Source organism: Dunckerocampus dactyliophorus, chromosome 5 (assembly GCF_027744805.1).
Source record: "Dunckerocampus dactyliophorus isolate RoL2022-P2 chromosome 5, RoL_Ddac_1.1, whole genome shotgun sequence".
NCBI lineage: Eukaryota > Metazoa > Chordata > Actinopteri > Syngnathiformes > Syngnathidae > Dunckerocampus > Dunckerocampus dactyliophorus.
In genome coordinates, this window is record NC_072823.1 from 32,492,501 (window position 1) to 32,512,322 (window position 19,822).

The 19,822-nt window shown below is 42.0% G+C and overlaps 1 protein-coding gene across 3 annotated transcripts in view; it reads left to right on the forward strand.

Moving 5' to 3' along the window:
* Nucleotides 1-19,822, forward strand: part of chka (choline kinase alpha) — a 56,092-nt gene extending 36,270 nt beyond the window's left edge. For all 3 annotated transcript variants that reach the window (XM_054775933.1, XM_054775934.1, XM_054775936.1), the window contains 7 exons: nt 2,317-2,421; nt 5,648-5,706; nt 5,786-5,873; nt 11,808-11,916; nt 11,997-12,103; nt 12,178-12,259; nt 17,098-19,822. In XM_054775933.1, coding sequence (XP_054631908.1) covers nt 2,317-2,421; nt 5,648-5,706; nt 5,786-5,873; nt 11,808-11,916; nt 11,997-12,103; nt 12,178-12,259; nt 17,098-17,157 — 610 coding nt within the window. In that variant the 3' untranslated portion in view covers nt 17,158-19,822. The remainder of the gene's footprint in view (nt 1-2,316; nt 2,422-5,647; nt 5,707-5,785; nt 5,874-11,807; nt 11,917-11,996; nt 12,104-12,177; nt 12,260-17,097) is intronic.

The following is a 19,822-nucleotide window of genomic DNA, read 5'->3' on the forward strand; positions in this document are numbered from 1 at the left end:
GCAAACCTGGTGAGGAACTCCAGGAAACGTTTGACCTCTGTAATTGCAAACAACGGCTTCTGCACTAAATATTAGCACTGATTATCTCAAGGGTGCAAATACTTATGAACCATAGTCATTTACAAATAAATCATTAAAAAAAATCATACAATGTGATTTCCGGATTTGTTTTTTAGATGATGTCTTTAAGAGTGGAAATGCATCTATGATGAACATTTCAGATCTCTCCCTATTTTCTAAGTGGGAGAACTTGCAAAATCGCAGGGGGTGCAAATATACTGCTCAAAAATTAAAGGAACACTTTTTTATTGGGCCTGGCATGAATTGAATTAAACCTGTCTGATCATTTTCTGGTTGGTTAAGCAGCTGAGGGCCTCGTTAATCAATTTCAGATGTATTGGTGTTCATGGAATTAACAACAGGTGCACTTCAGTGGCAACAATTAGAAAACCCTCAAAACAGGACTGGTTTTACATGTGGAGGTCATTTCAAGTTTCTCCCTCTTGATCTTTTTTGGCTGGTTTTCTAGTTGTGCTGATTTTGGCTTGCGTAATTATCTCTACTGGCAGTATGAGGCGATTCCTTAACCCTACAGAAGTTGCACAGGTTGTCCAACTTCTCCAGGATGGCACATCCACATGTCCTGCAGCAAGAAGGTTTAATGTGTCTCCCAGCACAATCTCCAGAACATGGAGATTTCAGGAGACTGGTGGTTATTCTCGGAGAGCTGGACAGGGCCGTAGAAGGTCCTCAACCCCTCAGCAGGACCGATACCTGGTCGTTTGTGCAGGGCGGAACAGGATGAGCACTGCTCGTGCCCTACAGAATGACCTCCAGAGGGCCACTGGTATGAATGTCTCTACCCAAACAATCAGGAACAGACTTCATGAAGGTGGCCTGAGGGCCTGACGTCCTGTAGTGGGCCCTGTGCTCACCGCCCAGCACCGTGGAGCTCCACTGGCATTTGCTCAAGAACACCAGAATTGGCAGGTCCGCCACTGGCATCCTGTACTTTTCACAGACGAGAGCAGGTTCACCCTGAGCACCTGTGTTAGACGTGAAAAAGTCTGGAGAAGACAAGGAGAACGTTATGCTGCCTGCAGCGTCGTTCAACATGACAGGTTTGGTGGTGGGACAGTGAGGGTCTGGGGAGGCATATCCATGGAGGGACGCACAGACCTCTATTGCCGAGGAAATGGTGCTCTGACTGCCATAAGGTATCGAGATGAAATCCTTGGACCCATTGTCAGAACCTACGCTGGTGCAGTGGGACCTGGGTTCCTCCTGGTCCACGACAATGCCCGACCTCATGTGGCTAGTGTATGCAGGCAGTAGCTGGAGGATGAAGGAACTGAAACAATTGAATGGCCTTCACGATCCCCTGACTTAAACCCAATAGAACATGTCTGGGACATTATGTTTCGGTCCATTAGGCGCCGCCAGGTCGCACCTCAGACTGTACAACAGCTCAGGGATGCCCTCACACAGATCTGGGAGGAAATGCCACAAGACACCATCCGTCGTCTCATTAGGAGCATGCCGCGACGTTGTCAAGCATGCATACAAGCTGGTGGGGGCCACACAAGATACTGAAAAGCATTTTGAGTGGCAGAAATTAAATTTTGGAAAAAATGGACTAGCCTGCCACATCTTCATTTCACTCTGATTTTATGGTGTCTACACAATTGAGCCCTCTGTAGGCTGAAAACATTTATTTCCATTAAAAGACTTGGCATCCCTTTGTTCCCAAGACACTGCCCTGTCGTTATTTGTATAGATATCCAACTTCTTTATTTGTATAGATATCCAACTATTGAGATCTGATGTATCTAATGTGTTTCTTTAAAGTGCTCCTTTCATTTTTGTGAGCAGTGTACTTATGACCCTCACTGTATATGTACTGTACGTATATATATATATATATATATATATATATATATATATATATATATATATATACACACACACTAATTACAGTATGTATGATTATTAGCTTGGTGCGGGTTACGGTTGCAACAGTATCCATGTTTGGGATGATGGTGGCTGTTGTGAGGTCATCCAAAGCTGCAATAAAAGCCCGTCAAGTCTCATCCAACATACAGTCAATGTGAAAATGTAGGACTAGTCTGATTGGGTCCAATGAAGTGAGAAGTGGTGCGCTAGTATTGTTTTCCAACGGGGGCGGAAGACAAAAATGTCATGTGCAACTGGTAAAAATGATCCATTCCTCTTCTCAGTTCAAAACGCTCTTTAATTGCACATCTTCCGTGACACTTGAAGACGAATGGAAAATGTTGATGTGATGTTTGCCATCAGGTACCTGAGCCAAGTACTGAGGCTCACCTTCACTCGAGAGTCTCAGCTGCGTCGCTTCAACAGCCTGCTGAGCTGCGACCTGCTGCATGAGATGGACTGGCTCAAGTAAGTTCCACAAATGACAGCTCTCAGAATACTTTTAATCATGTCTTTTTGTCTTTCATATTTCAGCTCTACGCTAATAAAATGACATTAGTTTTCCTCTCAGTTCAGTAGCGACTTTGTTCTTGTTTTTTTTCTTAATATTTTGGTTTTTTCTGCTGTTTTTTTTTTGTTTTGTTTTGTTTTGTTTTTCCAACCATTTCAGCATTCTTCTTGGAACTGTTCTTTTATTCCCACAATATTTTGCGGGAGCATCACCCAGGAGCTGATGAGTGATGTGCAGTGAGCTGACATTCATCTATCATGCTTTGGGTGTGAAGCGGGCCCAATCAGGGTGCGGTTTGCCTTGTGCAGGGGCGTCAAACTGACACTTCTAGTTGCCTGTAACTCGGAAACCATCATCAGTGCCTCACAGTATTGTGATCATTTTCATTTTGTCTTGTTTTACCAGTAAAGTCAAGGTGGCAATTTTGACCGTTTTTGCTGCTGTTTTTTTTTTTCCAGCATTCTTCTTGGAAATGTTCTTTTATTCCCACAATATTTTGACTTTATTGTCGCAATATTCAAACTTTTGACGGTATTGTCCTCATAATATTACAAAGTTATTCATGTAAAATTGCCACTTTTTCTTGTTAGATTCATTTTTTGAATAATATTTTGACTTTATTCTTATAAAATAACAGCCTTTTTTCCCCATTTTTGCTGCTGTTTTCCCCCCGACTATTTCAGCTTTGTTCTCGTAAATGTTCGTCTCATAATTCTGACTTTCTTCCCACAATATTTTGACGTTATTGTTGCAATATTCAAACTTATCCCGCAACCCAATTTTCCAACAATGACAGCTTTATTCATTGTTGAGTTTGATTCTCTTGAACAGATTTTTTTCTTTAATATTTCAACTTTATGCTACCAAAATGATGCTGTTTTTATCATCATATTATGACGTTATTTTCCTAAAATTGTGATTTTTCCTCATTAGATTGCAACTTTAATATTTTGAGTATAACAGCTGTTTTTCCCCCATTTTTGCTGTTGTTGGTGGTGGGGGTTTTTGGGTCTACGTCAGCTTTCCTCTTGTAAAAGTTCTTGTCATAATTACGGTATGGCTTCATTCCCATAAGCCATGGACTTCATTTTTGTAACTTTTTCTGCAACCTAATTTTCCGAAATGTACAACTTTTTTTTTTTTGGTTGTTTCTCATATGACGAAGCAAACTTGAACATTTACGAAAATGACGTCATTTTGCTCATAATATTACGACGTTATTCTAATTGTGACTTTTTCTCGTTAAATCCCAATTTTTTTTCTCTTTATATTTCGACTTCTCGTAATACAACAGCTGTTTTTCCATTTTTACTGCTGGTTTTTTTCTGAATATTTCAGCTTTCTTTTTGTACGGCGCCCCGGAGGGGACATGGAGGAAAAAAAATATGATGGGTAAAAAAAAAAAAAAAAACAGAACTTTTGCGTTCCCTTGCAAAACTTTTGCGAGGGAACGCAAAAGCGACTGTGGCATAGATGGAAACATACTGACATATTCACACTTCCGGGATCAATAACTCCCAAGTGAATGTCTCTAACACAGCAAACCATACCTCTTTCCAACCGTGGCAACACAGACAAACAGCTACAAGCCAGTTTTTATCAAAACCAGCCGTGTTCTGTGCAGTCTGACTTCTATTGATCTCCGTGAGAAGCCGGCAGCGAGACCGGAGAGCAGGGACCGTCTACAAATGTCTTCTTCTTCATCTGTATTATGGCGGTTGGCATCATTGTTGACAACTCCTCAGAAAGACAAGTATCTACAGCAGGGGTCACCAACGTGGTGCCCGCGGGCACCAGGTAGCCCCCACGACCACATGAGGTGCCCGCAAGCCTGCTTTTCATTCAGGTTTTCAGTTAATAATGAAAGAAGAGTAGAAAGAAATGCATTGTGAAATACAACATGTGAGTTGTGGACACCAGCATTTTGTTCATGTTCTGGTAAAACAAGCATATTCGCTTTGTTTGGCTTTAAAATAAGCTCTGAAAAGAAATGTTAGAAAAATGAGTAGCTCTTGGCCATTTTCATTTAGTAAAAGTAGCTCTCACAAGGACAAACCTTGGTGACCCCTGACCTATTGGCTGTCCTGGAAGGCCATAGATGACGTTGTTGGCGAGTTTGCATGTTTTTTGCAAATTATGTTGACTTGAGGTGAGTTTTGTGGTCCGACTCCTCAAAGAAGTGACTTTATTAACAACCTAATAAAAATTGCCCTAAATTATCTAAAAGTCCATTTTCACAAACTTGTTGTTGCTTCTTATATATGTTTGTAGTTCTTAACATAATCAAAGTGTTTTTGTTTACTTTGTTAATCTATCATACTTGTGTTTTTTTCCTACATCTCTTACAACATCATTTGCAAAAAACATGCAAACTCGCCAACAACGTCATCTACGGCCTTCCAGGACAGCCAGTAGATTCTTGTCCTCGCAAAACTGTTTTGCGTTCCCTCGCAAAAAAAAGTTCATTCTTTTTTCTTTTTTTTTTTACCCATCATATTTTTTTTTTCTCCATGTCTCCTCCGGGGCTCCGTACTTTTTGTGAATGTTCTTCTCATAATTCTGAATTTAGTCCCATAATGTTTTGAGTTTTTCTGCAACCTAACTTTCCACACATTACGGCTTTCTTCCTTGTTTAGTTTGTTTCCTATAATATTACAACATTTTCATTTTTCCTTGAATATGTCAAGTTTATGCTAGTAAAATGATACTTTCCTCTGATATTAGGATATTATTTGGTTGAATTATGACCTTTTCTCATTCGATTCCAATTTTTGACTTTAATCTCATATTTTTTCGATTTTTGCTGCTGTTTTTTTGTTTTCTCCAACCATTTCAACTTTGTTTGTGCAGCCTAGTTATGACTTTAATATTTTGTAACATTGTAACTATTCCCAAATAAAATGCTTGAATGTTTCCACCGTAAGCTAAGCTAATGTGAGCTAAGCTAAGCTAAGATTAAAGCATTATTCTCAAAATGTCATATTTTTTGACTTGATTCTTGTCAAATGGCTGATTTTTCCATTTTTGCTGTTTTCTTGTGAAATGGTATTTTTAGAAAGTGCCGTGGGCCAATCAAAAAGGCCTCTGATGAGAATGTATTTGTTGTGATTGATTTTGGATGCTTTATTTTGAAAGAAACATGCCTTGAAAGAGGTTTCACTTGTGAGATCTGCTTTTCTTGAGGTCTCTGCTGGAGTGCACCAGATCTCCGGTGGTGTTTTGCCACAATGACTGCCAAGAAGGTACAATATGCCAACGCGAATGAAACAGTGTTGTTTTGTGTCCGAGCGACCACATTTCCAAATATTTCTTGCTTGCCAGGAAACATCTTGCTGCTGAACTGCCGCCACGAGTCGGACAAACAGAAGCTGATGCTCATCGACTTTGAGTACAGCAGCTACAACTACAGGTGTGTTGGCACACGCCCATCTCACCCCTTGGAAAAACAAGTCATCCTTACATCCAGCCTTACTGCTCTACCTGGTCATGTGACACCCCTGCTTTATTGTACGTACGCGATAAACCTTACGGTCCAGCCTACCTTGGTGTTCCCAGCGTCACGCGGCCACAGTGTGGGGGGGAAAATGACCAATTGTGGAGCAAGTGAATGGGGGAAACAAAAACATCTTGAGCAAAAGTCCATAAGATTTCAGGGTTGTGAATGCTAAATGGCGAGTGAGCGAGGATCTGCTGTATTTCTATCGTGAAAGGAAGTCAGGTTGCGGACTCTCTTAATAGAAATGAATAGAAAGACTGAAAATGATTCATCAACTCCAAAACATGGCACTCCTCACACTTATAGCGGTGTGAAAAAGTGTTTGCCCCCTTCCTGAGTTCTTTTTTATTATTAAGGGAGGAAAAACATCCAAAGCTAGGTGGCCCCGTGTGAAAGAGTGATGGCCCCCTAAAGCTAATAACTGCTTGGCCCCCCCTCTTAGCAGCAACAACTGATAACTTGCAATGAGTCTCTTCCAGCGCTGGGGAGGAATTTAGCAGAATTGTTGTCATTCAGCCACATTGGAGGCTTTTCCTTGTTAAGGTCATGCCACAGCATCTCAATAGGATTCAGGTCAGGACTTGGACTAGACCACTCCAAAGTCTTCATCCATTCAGAGGTGGACTTGCTGGTGTGTTTTGGATCATTGTCCTGCTGCAGAACCCAAGTTGCTTTCAGCTTGAGGTCACCAACATTCTCCTTCAGCACAATTCATGCTTCCATTCATCACAGCAAGTCTTCCAGGTCCTGAAGACCATCACACTACCACCACCATGTTTTACTGTTGCTATGATGTTCTTTTTCTGAAATGCCAGATGTAATGGGACACACACCTTTCAAAAAGTCCAACTTTTGTCTCGTCAGACCACAGAGTATTTTCCCAAAGGTCTTGGGGATCATCAACATGTTTTCTGGCCTTAAAGTTGTTTTTGTTCAGCAGTGGTTTTGGTCTTGGAACTCTGCCATGCAGGCTGTTTTTGCCCAGTGTCTTTCTTATGGTGGAGTCATGAACACTGGCCTTAACTGAGGCAAGTCAAGCCTGCAGTTCTTTGGATGTTGTTGTGGGGTCTTTGGTGACCTCTCGGATGAGTCGTGGCTGCACTCTTGGGACCATTTTGGTTGGCCGGCCACTCCTGGGAAGGTTCACCACTGTTCCGTGTTTTTGCTATTTGTCGATAATGGCTCTCACTGTGGCTGGCTGGAGTCCCAAAGCTTTAGAAATGCTTTATAACCTGTTTCACACAGGGCCATGTAGCTTTGGATGTTTTTTCTCCCTTAATAATAAAAAGTTTCATTTGAAAAGTACATCAAGTGTTGAGTTGTGTTGTCATTGACTAATATTTACATTTGTTTGATGATCTGAAACATTTAAGTGGGACCAACATGCAAAAAAGAAAAGAAATCAGGAAGGGGGCAAACACATTTCACACCACTGTAGATGTAAAGACAAGATCCAGGAGCGTATGCATCTATCATGCTTTGGGTGTGAAGCGAGCCCAATCAGGGTAAGGTTGGCCTTGTGCAGGGGCGTCAAACTGACACTTCTGGTTGCCTGTAGCTCAGAAACCATCATCAGCGCCTCACAGTATTGTCATCATTTTCATTTTGGATTTTACCAGCAAAGTCAAAGTGCCAAGCAGAAATGAGAGTACTATAGTACTATTATAGTACTATTGTGTCATTCATTGTAAATGACAACAATACATTCAGCAAGAAAGATTGTCTTATTATATTTTTATTTTATTGTATTTTAACTATCTTCAGTGGGTAAAAATGTCATGCAAAATATGGAATTAAATTTCACAAATTCTTTGTGCTTCTTTCCCACTCCATTTGAAACACTAAGTAAATTGGAGGGGCTAACCACTTAACTTGCTAACTTGCTGTGCTAGGAGTGGCCATCTTTCGGCCCTGCAGTGATCCTGTAGCCTGAGCAATGTGATTTAAACAAAGAATGATAGGAGTGTAAAGGTGACTATAGGGGTGTTATTTCATGTCCACAGGGCTCTAATCATGTTAAAAAGTGTATTTAGAAGATTGCAAACAAGTTATTTCTGTCTTATTTTCTCTTATTATGTCTACTATATTGGGTAATAGGAGTGTAAAGGTGACTATAGGGGTGTTATTTCATGTCTATTTCATGTCATAAATTTTACGAGAATAAAGTCCAAATGAGAGAACGTCAGAATGTTGCAAGCATTTTAACGCCAGTCTTTTGTGTTTGTTTTGAGAATGTGACAACTGAAAATGCAGACTGGTACGATAGCTGTCTCCAAGCGCAAGTTATGAAACGGTGTCAGCTGTGGAATGCATTCCGCAAAGTGACCCCTGGTCCCGCAAGTGAAGTACACAAACATCCTGGCAACCTAGATAGTCAGTGACTGATTAGCCTGGATACAATCAATGCACTCTTACGTGAGCGCCATCTTCCAGCGCGGTGGAAAGATGCCGTTTTGCCATGCTTTTTGGACCTCTGGTGAACGCAAATATCATTGTTTATCTCACGCCTGTCCCAACTCCCAGTTCATCCCACACAAAGCCTCGCTTTTCTCCCATGCTCCCCTCTCTCCCAACCCCCGGCGTGGCCCCTTCAAGGCTCCTCATGCACAGCAGTCATGTGACCTGCTGCACACAAGCCTCCTAAGGATTATGTACGGTACGGTATGTCCTCTCTGGAAGTACTGCATGTGTTTCCCATCCAAACAATGACAGTATGTGTGGATGACGCTTTACCTCCTTGACCTGTTTTTTTTATTGACCTGCGGCACTTTCTAAAAAGAAATAGAAAAACTGGCATTCATTTTACAATAAAAAAAAGAATGTCATTTTAGTAGCGTAAAGTTATTAACGAATAATTTCTTTTCTCATAGAAACTGAGAATGACAATGAGAAATATGTGAAATTGACATAATTTTTAAAAAAAAAAGGAAATATTAAAGATAAAAGACTTCTTCTTTTGTCATTTTTGGAAAGTTAGGTTGCAGGAAAAATAAAATATTACGAGGAAAAAAAGATTCTAATGAGAGTCATAATATGAAGGGAAATGTCCATCCATCCATTTTCTATACCGCTTCTCCTCATTAGGAGTGCATTACACCCTGGACTGGTGTCCAGCCAATGGCAGGGCACATATAGACAACCACTCACATTCATACCTATGGACCATTTAGAGTCTCCAATGAAGCTAACATGTAGGAACTAATAGTAAGTATCGAAAAGACAGAACAAAGTTGGAACAGACGCATATTTTTAAAATTCAATCAAAAAGACACTTTAATATAATTTTTACCATATTTGTGTGTGTGTGTGTGTGTGTGTGTATATAATATACTGTACACCTCAACTGGCTCCTCTCCATGTGAAGGAGCAGCGGCTCTACTCTGAGCTCCTCCCCCTATCTCTTAGGGTGAGTCCAGCCACCCTACAGAGGAAACTCATTTCAGCCGCTTGTATCCGCGATCTCGTTCTTTCGGTCACAACCCAAAGGTCATGACCATAGGTGAGGGTGGGAACATAGATCGAACGGTAAATTGAGAGCTTTGCCTTCTGGCTCCGCTCTCTCTTCACCACGACGGTCCGGTACAGTGACCGCATTACTGCAGACGCTGCGCCGATCCGCCTATCGACCTCACGCTCCAACCTTCCCTCACTCGTGAACAAGACCCCGAGATACTTGAACTCCTCCACCTGGGGCAGGACCTCATTCCCAACCCGGAGGGAGCAGTCCACCCTTTTCTGACTGAGAACCAAGGCCTCAGGTTTGGAGGTGCTGAGTCTCATCCCAGAAGCTTCACACTCAGATGCAAACCGTCCCAGTAAACACTGCAGGTCACAGCCCGATGAGGCCATCAGTACAACATCTTCTGCAAATAGCAGAGACGAGATCCTAACGCCACCGAATTGGACTCCCTCGCCACCTTGGCTGTGCCTAGAAATTCTGTCCATGAAAATTATGAACAGAATCGGTGACAAAGGGCAGCCTTGGCGGAGGCCAACGTTCACCGGAAACAGGCTTGACTTCCAGCTGGCAATGCCAACCAGGCTCCTGCTACGGTTGTACAAGGACTGAATGGCACGTAGTAGCTCGCCACCAATCCCATACTCCCGGAGCACCCCCCACAGGATACTGCAAGGGACACGGTCGAATGCCTTTTCCAAGTCTACAAAGCACATGTAGACTGGTTGGGCAAACTCCCAAGTACCCTCCAGGACCCTTGCAAGGGTGTAGAGCTGGTCCAGTGTTCCGCGACCAGGACGAAAACCACATTGCACCTCCTGTAGCCGAGGTTCGATTAACGGTCGTACCCTTCTCTCCAGCACCCTGGAATAGACTTTCCCAGGGAGGCTGAGGAGTGTGATCCCCCTATAGTTGGAACACACCCTCCGGTCACCCTTCTTGAAAAGGGGGACCACCACCCCATCTGCCAATCCAGAGGTACTGTTCCCGACTTCTACGCAATGTTGAAGAGACGTGTCAGCCAAGACAGTCCCTCAACATCCAGAGCCTTGAGGAATTCAGGGCGAAACTCCTCCACCCCCGGAGCTTTGCCACTGGGGAGCGTTTTGACTACCCCAGATACCTCAGCCACGGTAATGGAACTGTCCGCGTTTGTGTCCTCAGACTCTGCTTCCTCTGTGGAAGGTATGTCAGTGGGATTGAGAAAGTAGACATAATGAGACAAAATAAGACATATAAGACACAGAAGACTTGTTTTCAGATTTCTTAACTATCAGTATCAGATCGGTATCACCGATACCATCCTGAATTTTGCTCAGTATCGAATTGGAAACAAAGTCAGTGGTATCGCACCTAGGATTTTCTGAAGCTATGGTGGTGGGCTGCATGGGACTGACAAATTATTTTCATGTGACTTTATTTATTTATGAACTTATTTATTCAATGTTCTTCAATCACCAGCAGAACATAAACCAAGATCATTACAAAGGTGCTGAGAGCACTTTAAAATGTTGAGCCTCTTTTTGTGACCTGACCTATTGAGTCCAATAGTACTATGTGACCATCGGGACCAAAGTACTTTGACACAAACCTACCGTACATTTCACTTGAACACTTCTAAACCTACTGAGAGGTGAAGGAAATAATCTTTGGAAGTGAAACAAAGGAGCGCTTGAGTTGCTCACCTGCACAGTACGAGTAATCTCGCCTCATTGGAGCATTTTTATCTTTTATTTGAAATGATCTGATCGCCGTGACGTCATCATTCCCTGACGTCGGCCTGGTAATTACGGTGCACTACCGATATGTGACGTAGGTGCACGCGTACTGTCGTGACAATACTTGCTGTCTGTGTCGATGCTGTTGATATTCTTCGGTCTTCCAATTGGTTACGAATGGAGCAAAAGCCGTGAATAGCAGATGAGCAAACATTCCAAGCAGGAGCACACAGCCAACTCACGACACCGGATGACACGCCAGATTGGGTCCACGAGAACAAGATGAGATTTGAACTTTTATTTCGGTCTTAAATGGCTTTTACTCCTAGCATGTCTGCTATATTGGCTAGTGCGAGTGGAAAGCCACCATTACAATACATTGATGAGACAGTAGCCACCGCAGGATGGACACTGTCCAGAAAAAAACAGCAAGGAACTGCTAAGCTGTGGTGTGTTATCTTATTTATGTCTTGTTTTGTTTTCTCTTGCTATGTTTACTGTATTGGGTAATAGGAGTGTAAAGCTGACTATAGGGGTGTTATTTCATGTCTAGAGGGCTCTAATCATGTTAAAAGGCATATTTAGAAGGTTGTAAACAGGTTTTATGTTAAATATGTTGGGTAACAGGAGTGCCTATGTACTGAACCGAATGTTTCGTACCAACCTTTCCAGGGGATTTGATCTTGGCAACCATTTTTGTGAGTGGATGTATGACTACAACTGTGACCAGTTTCCTTTTTTCAAAGTGAACCCTCAGGCGTATCCTTCCAAGGCTCAACAGGTATGCATCCTGCATCCTTAAATGTCTGGATGGGAAGCTTGTGTCCTTGAAAAGTAAGCAACGTTGCCACGTCTGTGCAGCTCCACTTCATTGAACACTACTTACGTGCGTCTGATGGAGACTTTGACAACCTGAGTGTGGAGGACCAACTGAAGATGAAGGAGGAGCTGTACGTGGAGGTCAACAGGTAAGTCTACTCACCTGGCGCTGCCCTGCCATGCATGAGAAATCAACCACATCGTGCTTTGGTTTGCACCACAGGTTCTCTCTTGCATCCCACTTCTTTTGGGGCCTGTGGTCCATCATCCAGGCCCGCCTCTCCACCATCAAGTTTGGATATCTGGTGAGTACTGCATTGTACACCTTTGAAATATTAGCCGTGGCACACAACACTGGACACAAATCGTCATAACAGGAATTGCCGTAACACAAATCGTCGCAACACAAGATGGCGTAACACGAACAGCCGCAACGCAGAACATTGTAACATGAATCATCGCAGCGGGAATCGTCCTAACGGGAATCGTCTGTATCATGAAACACTGCAACACGAATCACCGGAACCAGAATAATTGTAACATGAATCATCACGACGGGAATCGTTGTAACATGAAGTGTCAGAACACGAATTGACGTAACACGAAGTTCCGTAACATGACTCATGGCTCACGAAGTGTCGTAACACGAAGTTCCGTAACATGACTCATGGCTCACGAAGTGTCGTAACACGAAGTTCCGTAACATGACTCATGGCTCACGAAGTGTCGTAACACGAAGTTCCGTAACATGACTCATGGCTCACGAAGTGTCGTAACACGAATTGACGCAACACGAAGTTCTGTAACATGAATCATGGCTCACGAAGTGTCGTAACACGAAGTTCCGTAACATGACTCATGGCTCACGAAGTGTCGTAACACGAAGTTCCGTAACATGAATCATGGCTCACAAAGTTCCGTAACATGAATCATGGCTCACGAAGTGTCGTAACACAAAGTTCCGTAACATGACTCATGGCTCACGAAGTGTCGTAACACGAAGTTCCGTAACATGAATCATGGCTCACGAAGTGTCGTAACACGAAGTTCCGTAACATGAATCATGGCTCACGAAGTGTCGTAACACGAAGTTCCGTAACATGAATCATGGCTCACGAAGTTCCGTAACATGAATCATGGCTCACGAAGTGTCGTAACACAAAGTTCCGTAACATGACTCATGGCTCACGAAGTGTCGTAACACGAAGTTCCGTAACATGAATCATGGCTCACGAAGTGTCGTAACACGAAGTTCCGTAACATGAATCATGGCTCACGAAGTGTCGTAACACGAAGTTCCGTAACATGAATCATGGCTCACGAAGTGTCGTAACACGAAGTTCCGTAACATGAATCATGGCTCACGAAGTGTCGTAACACGAAGTTCCGTAACATGACTCATGGCTCACGAAGTGTCGTAACACGAAGTTCCGTAACATGACTCATGGCTCACGAAGTGTCGTAACACGAATTGACGCAACACGAAGTTCTGTAACATGAATCATGGCTCACGAAGTGTCGTAACACGAAGTTCCGTAACATGACTCATGGCTCACGAAGTGTCGTAACACGAAGTTCCGTAACATGAATCATGGCTCACAAAGTTCCGTAACATGAATCATGGCTCACGAAGTGTCGTAACACAAAGTTCCGTAACATGACTCATGGCTCACGAAGTGTCGTAACACGAAGTTCCGTAACATGAATCATGGCTCACGAAGTGTCGTAACACGAAGTTCCGTAACATGAATCATGGCTCACGAAGTGTCGTAACACGAAGTTCCGTAACATGAATCATGGCTCACGAAGTTCCGTAACATGAATCATGGCTCACGAAGTGTCGTAACACAAAGTTCCGTAACATGACTCATGGCTCACGAAGTGTCGTAACACGAAGTTCCGTAACATGAATCATGGCTCACGAAGTGTCGTAACACGAAGTTCCGTAACATGAATCATGGCTCACGAAGTGTCGTAACACGAAGTTCCGTAACATGAATCATGGCTCACGAAGTGTCGTAACACGAAGTTCCGTAACATGAATCATGGCTCACGAAGTGTCGCAACACGAGTCATTGCAACAGGAAGCGTCATAATGTAAAACAGCATCAGTAGCATGAATTGTCGTAACATGAAATACGGTAACAGGAGGAGTGCCTCTTCACTTTTTCAACACATATTTCTGTTTCTGCTCTTTCCTCCATCACTGCTCAGGTCATCTACCGTATTTGTTCTTCCACGTTGTTTGTGGAAAAGTGCTAACACGTTAAGATGAATAAAAGTGTATCGGTGAATGCTGAGTAGGTACCGTAGGTAGCATGAAGAGATAGCATTGTGTAAGAAGGGATGTTGTTTCACGTCCAGCACGTCCTAAACAAATGCAGCCTGACCGTGATTCCAAAGAGCATTGCCCTGGCGGGGGGTGGTACTCTATATTTGTTCAAGAGGGGTTGGCATGGGTCAGGTCAGACTGCCATGGCACCATGTTTTTTACCATCAGTGCTCATTTTAAATCCATTTAACAAATGGAATAAAAGGAATGATATACAGTATATCTAGGATATGTAAAGCAATATAATATATAACCATATTGTACTGTATATTTTTTTATAATGTACTAGAATAAAGTTTGAGGGAAAAAAAGTTGTACATTTACGGGAATAAAAAAAAGTCGTAAATTGATGAGAATAAAGTCAGAAATTTGAGAAAAAAGTCAAATTTCTGGGAAAAATGTTGTTAATGAGAAAAAAAGTTGTTAATTTATGAGGAAAAAAAGTCAAATTGATGGCAATAAAGTCTGAAAGTTAGGAGAAAAAGAATCAACTTTATGAGAAAAAAGTTGTTAATTTGAGAAAAAAAAGATTCATGAGAATAAAGTTGTAAACTTATGAGAATAAAGTCATACATTTACAAGAATGTCATAAATTTACGAGAAAAGTAGTACATTTACAAGAAAAAAGTTGTAATTATACGTGAATAAAGTCGTACATGTTTGAAAAAAAATGACATAAATGTATGAGAATAAAGTTGGAAATTTATGAGGATAAATTTATGAGAAAAAGTGGTACATTTACAAGAAAAAAGTCTTATATCTCAATTTATGAGAAAAAAAGTCATAAATTGATGAGAATAAAGTCAGAAATTTATGACAAAAAAAAAGTCAAATTCATGAGAATAATGTCCAAAATTTACGAGGAACAAGTCACACATTCGAGAAAAAGGGATGTAAAGTTATGAGAAAAAAACGTTGTACATTTATGACAATAAAGTCATTCATTTACAAGAAAAAGTGCTAATATTACCTGAGCTCACGGCCAAAGGTCACACACGTACCCCCTTTTCATAGCTGTCTCAGGCAATGCCTGTTAGGACAGAATATTAAAATATTTGTAATAGTTTTTTTTCTCATAAATTGACGACTTTATTCTGGAAATGTGATTATTTCTCTTGTCAATGTGGCTTTCATACTCGTGTATACATACAGTGTACTGTGTACGAATGTTGATGCAGGCTGTTCTTTCTTGAAATAGAACACATCTTTGCATGTAGATATAGATATAGAAATATATATATATAGACATAGAAAACAATGGTTTCAGTATTTTTCAGTGCGCATCACATCCTCGGCGGATCACCCCTGCTTTAATAAATCTGTCAACATGCGATATCATACAGATTGCACAAGCATCTGTACCGACCTGCTTTAAGTCCACCACCATAGTGCCCGTACCCAAGAAGAGCAACGTGACCTGCTTGAATGACTATCGCCCTATAGCACTCACTCCTATTGTTATGAAGTGCTTTGAAAGAATAGTCATGACCCACATCAAAAAGAGCATCCCGGCCACTGTGGACCCTCTACAGTTTGCATATCGCCAGAACCGGTCCACAGATGATGCAGTCAACACTGCCATCCACACAGCCCTTTCTCACCTACAGGGCCAGGACACATACATCAGAATGCTATTTATAGACTATAGCTCTGCTTTTAATACAGTCAGCCCCCACAAACTCACAAATAAGCTCCTCACACTTGGCCTGTCACCCTCCCTCTGTAACTGGGTGTTTAACTTTCTAACAGGCAGACCCCAGTCAGTCAGAGTCCACAATCGCACATCCAGCTCAAGAATTGTGAGCACTGGGACCCCACAGGGGTGTGTGCTGAGTCCGCTCCTCTACACGCTCTTCACCTACGATTGCGTGGCCTCCCAGAACAACACCAGCATCATTAAATTTGCAGATGACACTACAGTCATCGGCCTGATCACTGGTGGTGTTGAAACATCATACAGAAGAGAGGTGGCGGACCTCATAGCTTGGTGTCGTGATAACAATCTCCTTCTCAATACAGATGAGACTAAAGAGATGATCATCGACCCAAGAACAAGGGAAAAGGAGCCGCATAGACCCCTGTTTATTGATGAGACTGAGGTGGAGAGGGTGAAAACCTTCAAGTTCCTTGGCACACACATCAGCGAGGACCTCACCTGGTCTCACAACACCCAACAAATTCTGAAGAAGTCCCAAAGGAGACTGTACTTCCTGAGAAGACTGAGGAAATTTGGCATGTCCACCACAATCCTGAGTTGCTTCTACAGATGCACCATCGAAAGTGTCCTTACCGCCTCCATCACTGTTTGGTACGGTAACTGTACAACACGTGATAGGAAGGCACTCCAGCGGGTGATCAAGACCTCACAGAACATTGTTGGGGCAGCCCTCCCCTCACTGCAAGACATTTATAAAACTAGAGTCCTACGAAGAACACACAACCTCATCAAGGACAGCACACATCCACAACACTCATTATTCACACTCCTACCGTCAGGCAGACGCTACAGGAGTTTGAAGTCCAGGACCACAAGGCTGGCAAACAGCTTTTACCCACAGGCCATCAGGCTTCTCAACGAAGCACTCACACACTTTTTTTGGGGGGAGAATGAACAGAATAAGAATTTAATTGCATAGTATAACTACCTGTTTTACTGTGCATATGACAATAAAATTCTTGAATCTGGAATAAATCAAGCACGCCCATCAAAGACACTCTTTGGAGTGATGAAGAAACCAATCCTTTTAAAACAAAAAAAGTGTCAAGTTGGGATGCGTTTGGTCAACTGGAATGTTTTGTGTGTGGTTGTAGGAGTACGCCCTGGCCAGGTTTGACGCCTACTTCCAGCACAAGAAGATGTGGGCTGTCTAACCACGGAGACGATGAAAGATTCCACGCTGAATGACGCTCTGCAATGAGAGCGTTTGCCGGCTATATGCTCGCTGCTGGTGCTGGTGGCGTGCGTGCTACACTCTACTCTACTCTACTCTACTCTACTCTAATGTACTTTACTGTACTGTACTGTACATTGTCACGCAGCTTCTGTATTCCTCCGTTCCAATCACGGATAGATAAGAGTAGGCTGTGTGACCTGCAGGGAGACCAGCCATTAACATTGCATCAGGAATATATGCAGTATGTCCACATACCATACATATACTATACATATACTGTACATATACCATACATATACTATACATATACTGTACATATACTGTACATATACTGTACACCTTGCTCTATGCTGATGGCCATCTCACATTTCTATACACGTTTTACCTTGACATTATTTGCTGTCCACACCACTATCTCCTAGTCTTAATCTTATTCTTAGTCTTTCCAAGTACGTCCGTATCGGCACAGGCAGCTACACTACCTGTACGTCCAGGCTCGATCATCAAAGTGAAAAGAGTCATTCATGACTTGTCGTCACTGTGACTTCCTCCACCAAGCACATTCTAGAAATATCTTTTCAGAAACACGGCAGCAGCAAACATGGACATTTGACAAGAATACATTTTACCAACAATTTCAACTTTAAACTTCCTTGTCATAATTATTTACATCATCCACCCCTTTTCAATGTCGCTTCTCATTAGGGTCGCACGGGTATGCTGGAGCCTTCACAGGTATGCTGACGTTGGGTGAGAGGCGGGGTACACCCTGGACTGGTGTCCAGCCAATGGCAGGGCACATATAAACAACCAATCACATTCATACCTATGGACCATTTAGAGTCTCCAATGAAGCTAACATGTATGTTTTTGGAATGTGGGAGGAAACCGGAGTACCCAGAAAACCCCCCCACACACGGGGAGAACATGCAAACTCCACACAGAAATGCCCAAGGGAGAATCCAACCCAGGTCTTCCCATCTCCAGGCTGTTCCTGTGTTGGCTAACATGCTAACCACATGCACATCATATTTTCACCTAATTCTGGTCTTCCAGACCCTAATTTTCCAAAAATGTTGTTGCAGTTTCTTGGAATGTTTCAACTTTTTTTTTTTGTTCCAACTTTTTTCTCGACATTTTGATGTGATTCTTGTGAAATTACTGCAGATTTTGTCCATGTTTGCTGTTTTTTTTTGTTTTGTTTTAAGTTTTCTTGTTAAATAGTATGGTATGGGGGCCAATAAAAAAGGGGGGCCCCCACTTGATGTAGTATTATAGCATGTTCTAATTCAGGGCTCCCCGGCCTGCGTGGGGGCCAACTGGTCCCTGGTCAGGTCAATTCATCTGTGTGGGACTCAAATGAAATGTAACAGGAGGCTCTTGAGCTTGCTTAAAGGAAGTTGCTCTTCATTTGGGCAGGCAGTAGCCAAAAGGGAAGGCGGGGGTGCTGAGTTTGAGTTCCCTTTTCTTCTCATAAGCACGCATTGCACATAAGCTAAGGCTGCATGGTGATGTTAAAAAATAATAATTTAAAGGCACTTTGGCGGTACCACTGGAGGTGCAGCTAATGTGGCTCACACAAGTACACCATATTTGAGTACCATCTTGTGGTTCAAGTGTGAATTACACCTCATGTCAATAATGAGTGGGAAAAAAATGGTCTCCAAAAATGTTGCCGATAATATCGCTTATTGGCGATAATTTGTAGCACTTAAGGACCAGCAATATTTGTGGTGACAGGCCTTGTATGTACAGCATGCAGGCACACAGCAGCAGCCAGTATTCATGCTGAGCGTCATGTGACAAAGCCCTAAAAATGTGATCTGCTAGATCGCTACAACTTGGCATAGGCACAATTACCTCATCTTTTCCTCTGAGTGCTTTGTTTGGCGTCATGTTCACACAATGGAGGGAAGCCACACCAGTTTGTGTGACGCTGGAACCATCCGGAAGTGTTGGGATGTCCGGTGGAGCATCTCAAAGCTTCTACTTGAGTGTTTTTTTTTCCACATTATGTAGCGTCTATTCGACAGTGTCTCTGTTTATGTGTTGAGTTTGCATCCTAGTCTGTGTTCTTCATTCTTTTTCATTGTGTTTATTGGTACATTTGGTGCAACTGGGCATTTTTGTATTTCAATGATTCTCCTCTGGGGTGTCCAAACATTTTCCACCAGAAATATGAACGCTTTTCCTGATATCCTGACATGACATCAATATTTTATACAGTACATTTTTTTCCCCCATTTTTTTTTTGGACACAATCAGTCAACTTTTTATGTTTTGTAATCTACAGTTGTTTTTTTGTGATAAGTCAAAACAAATCTAATAATGGACTACTTAAAAAAAAAGTTTTGTAACCTAAATTTAATCAAATAAATCATAAATTCCTAGTTAATGTGATTTTTTTGTGAGGTGGGGGTTACTCAAATTAATTTAAAAGTGATATAAAAACTTTTATTTTTTGCATTAGTCAATTTTCTTTTAAAGTGCAAAAAAAAAAAACATTTTCCACCAGAAATTGTTTTGCTATGACGTCAATATTTTGTACTTTATTTTTTTTTTGACACAATCAAATATATGAATGAAGTTTTTTTTTTATGTTTTGCTATCTACAATTTAATAAATAATAAATTCCTGGCTAA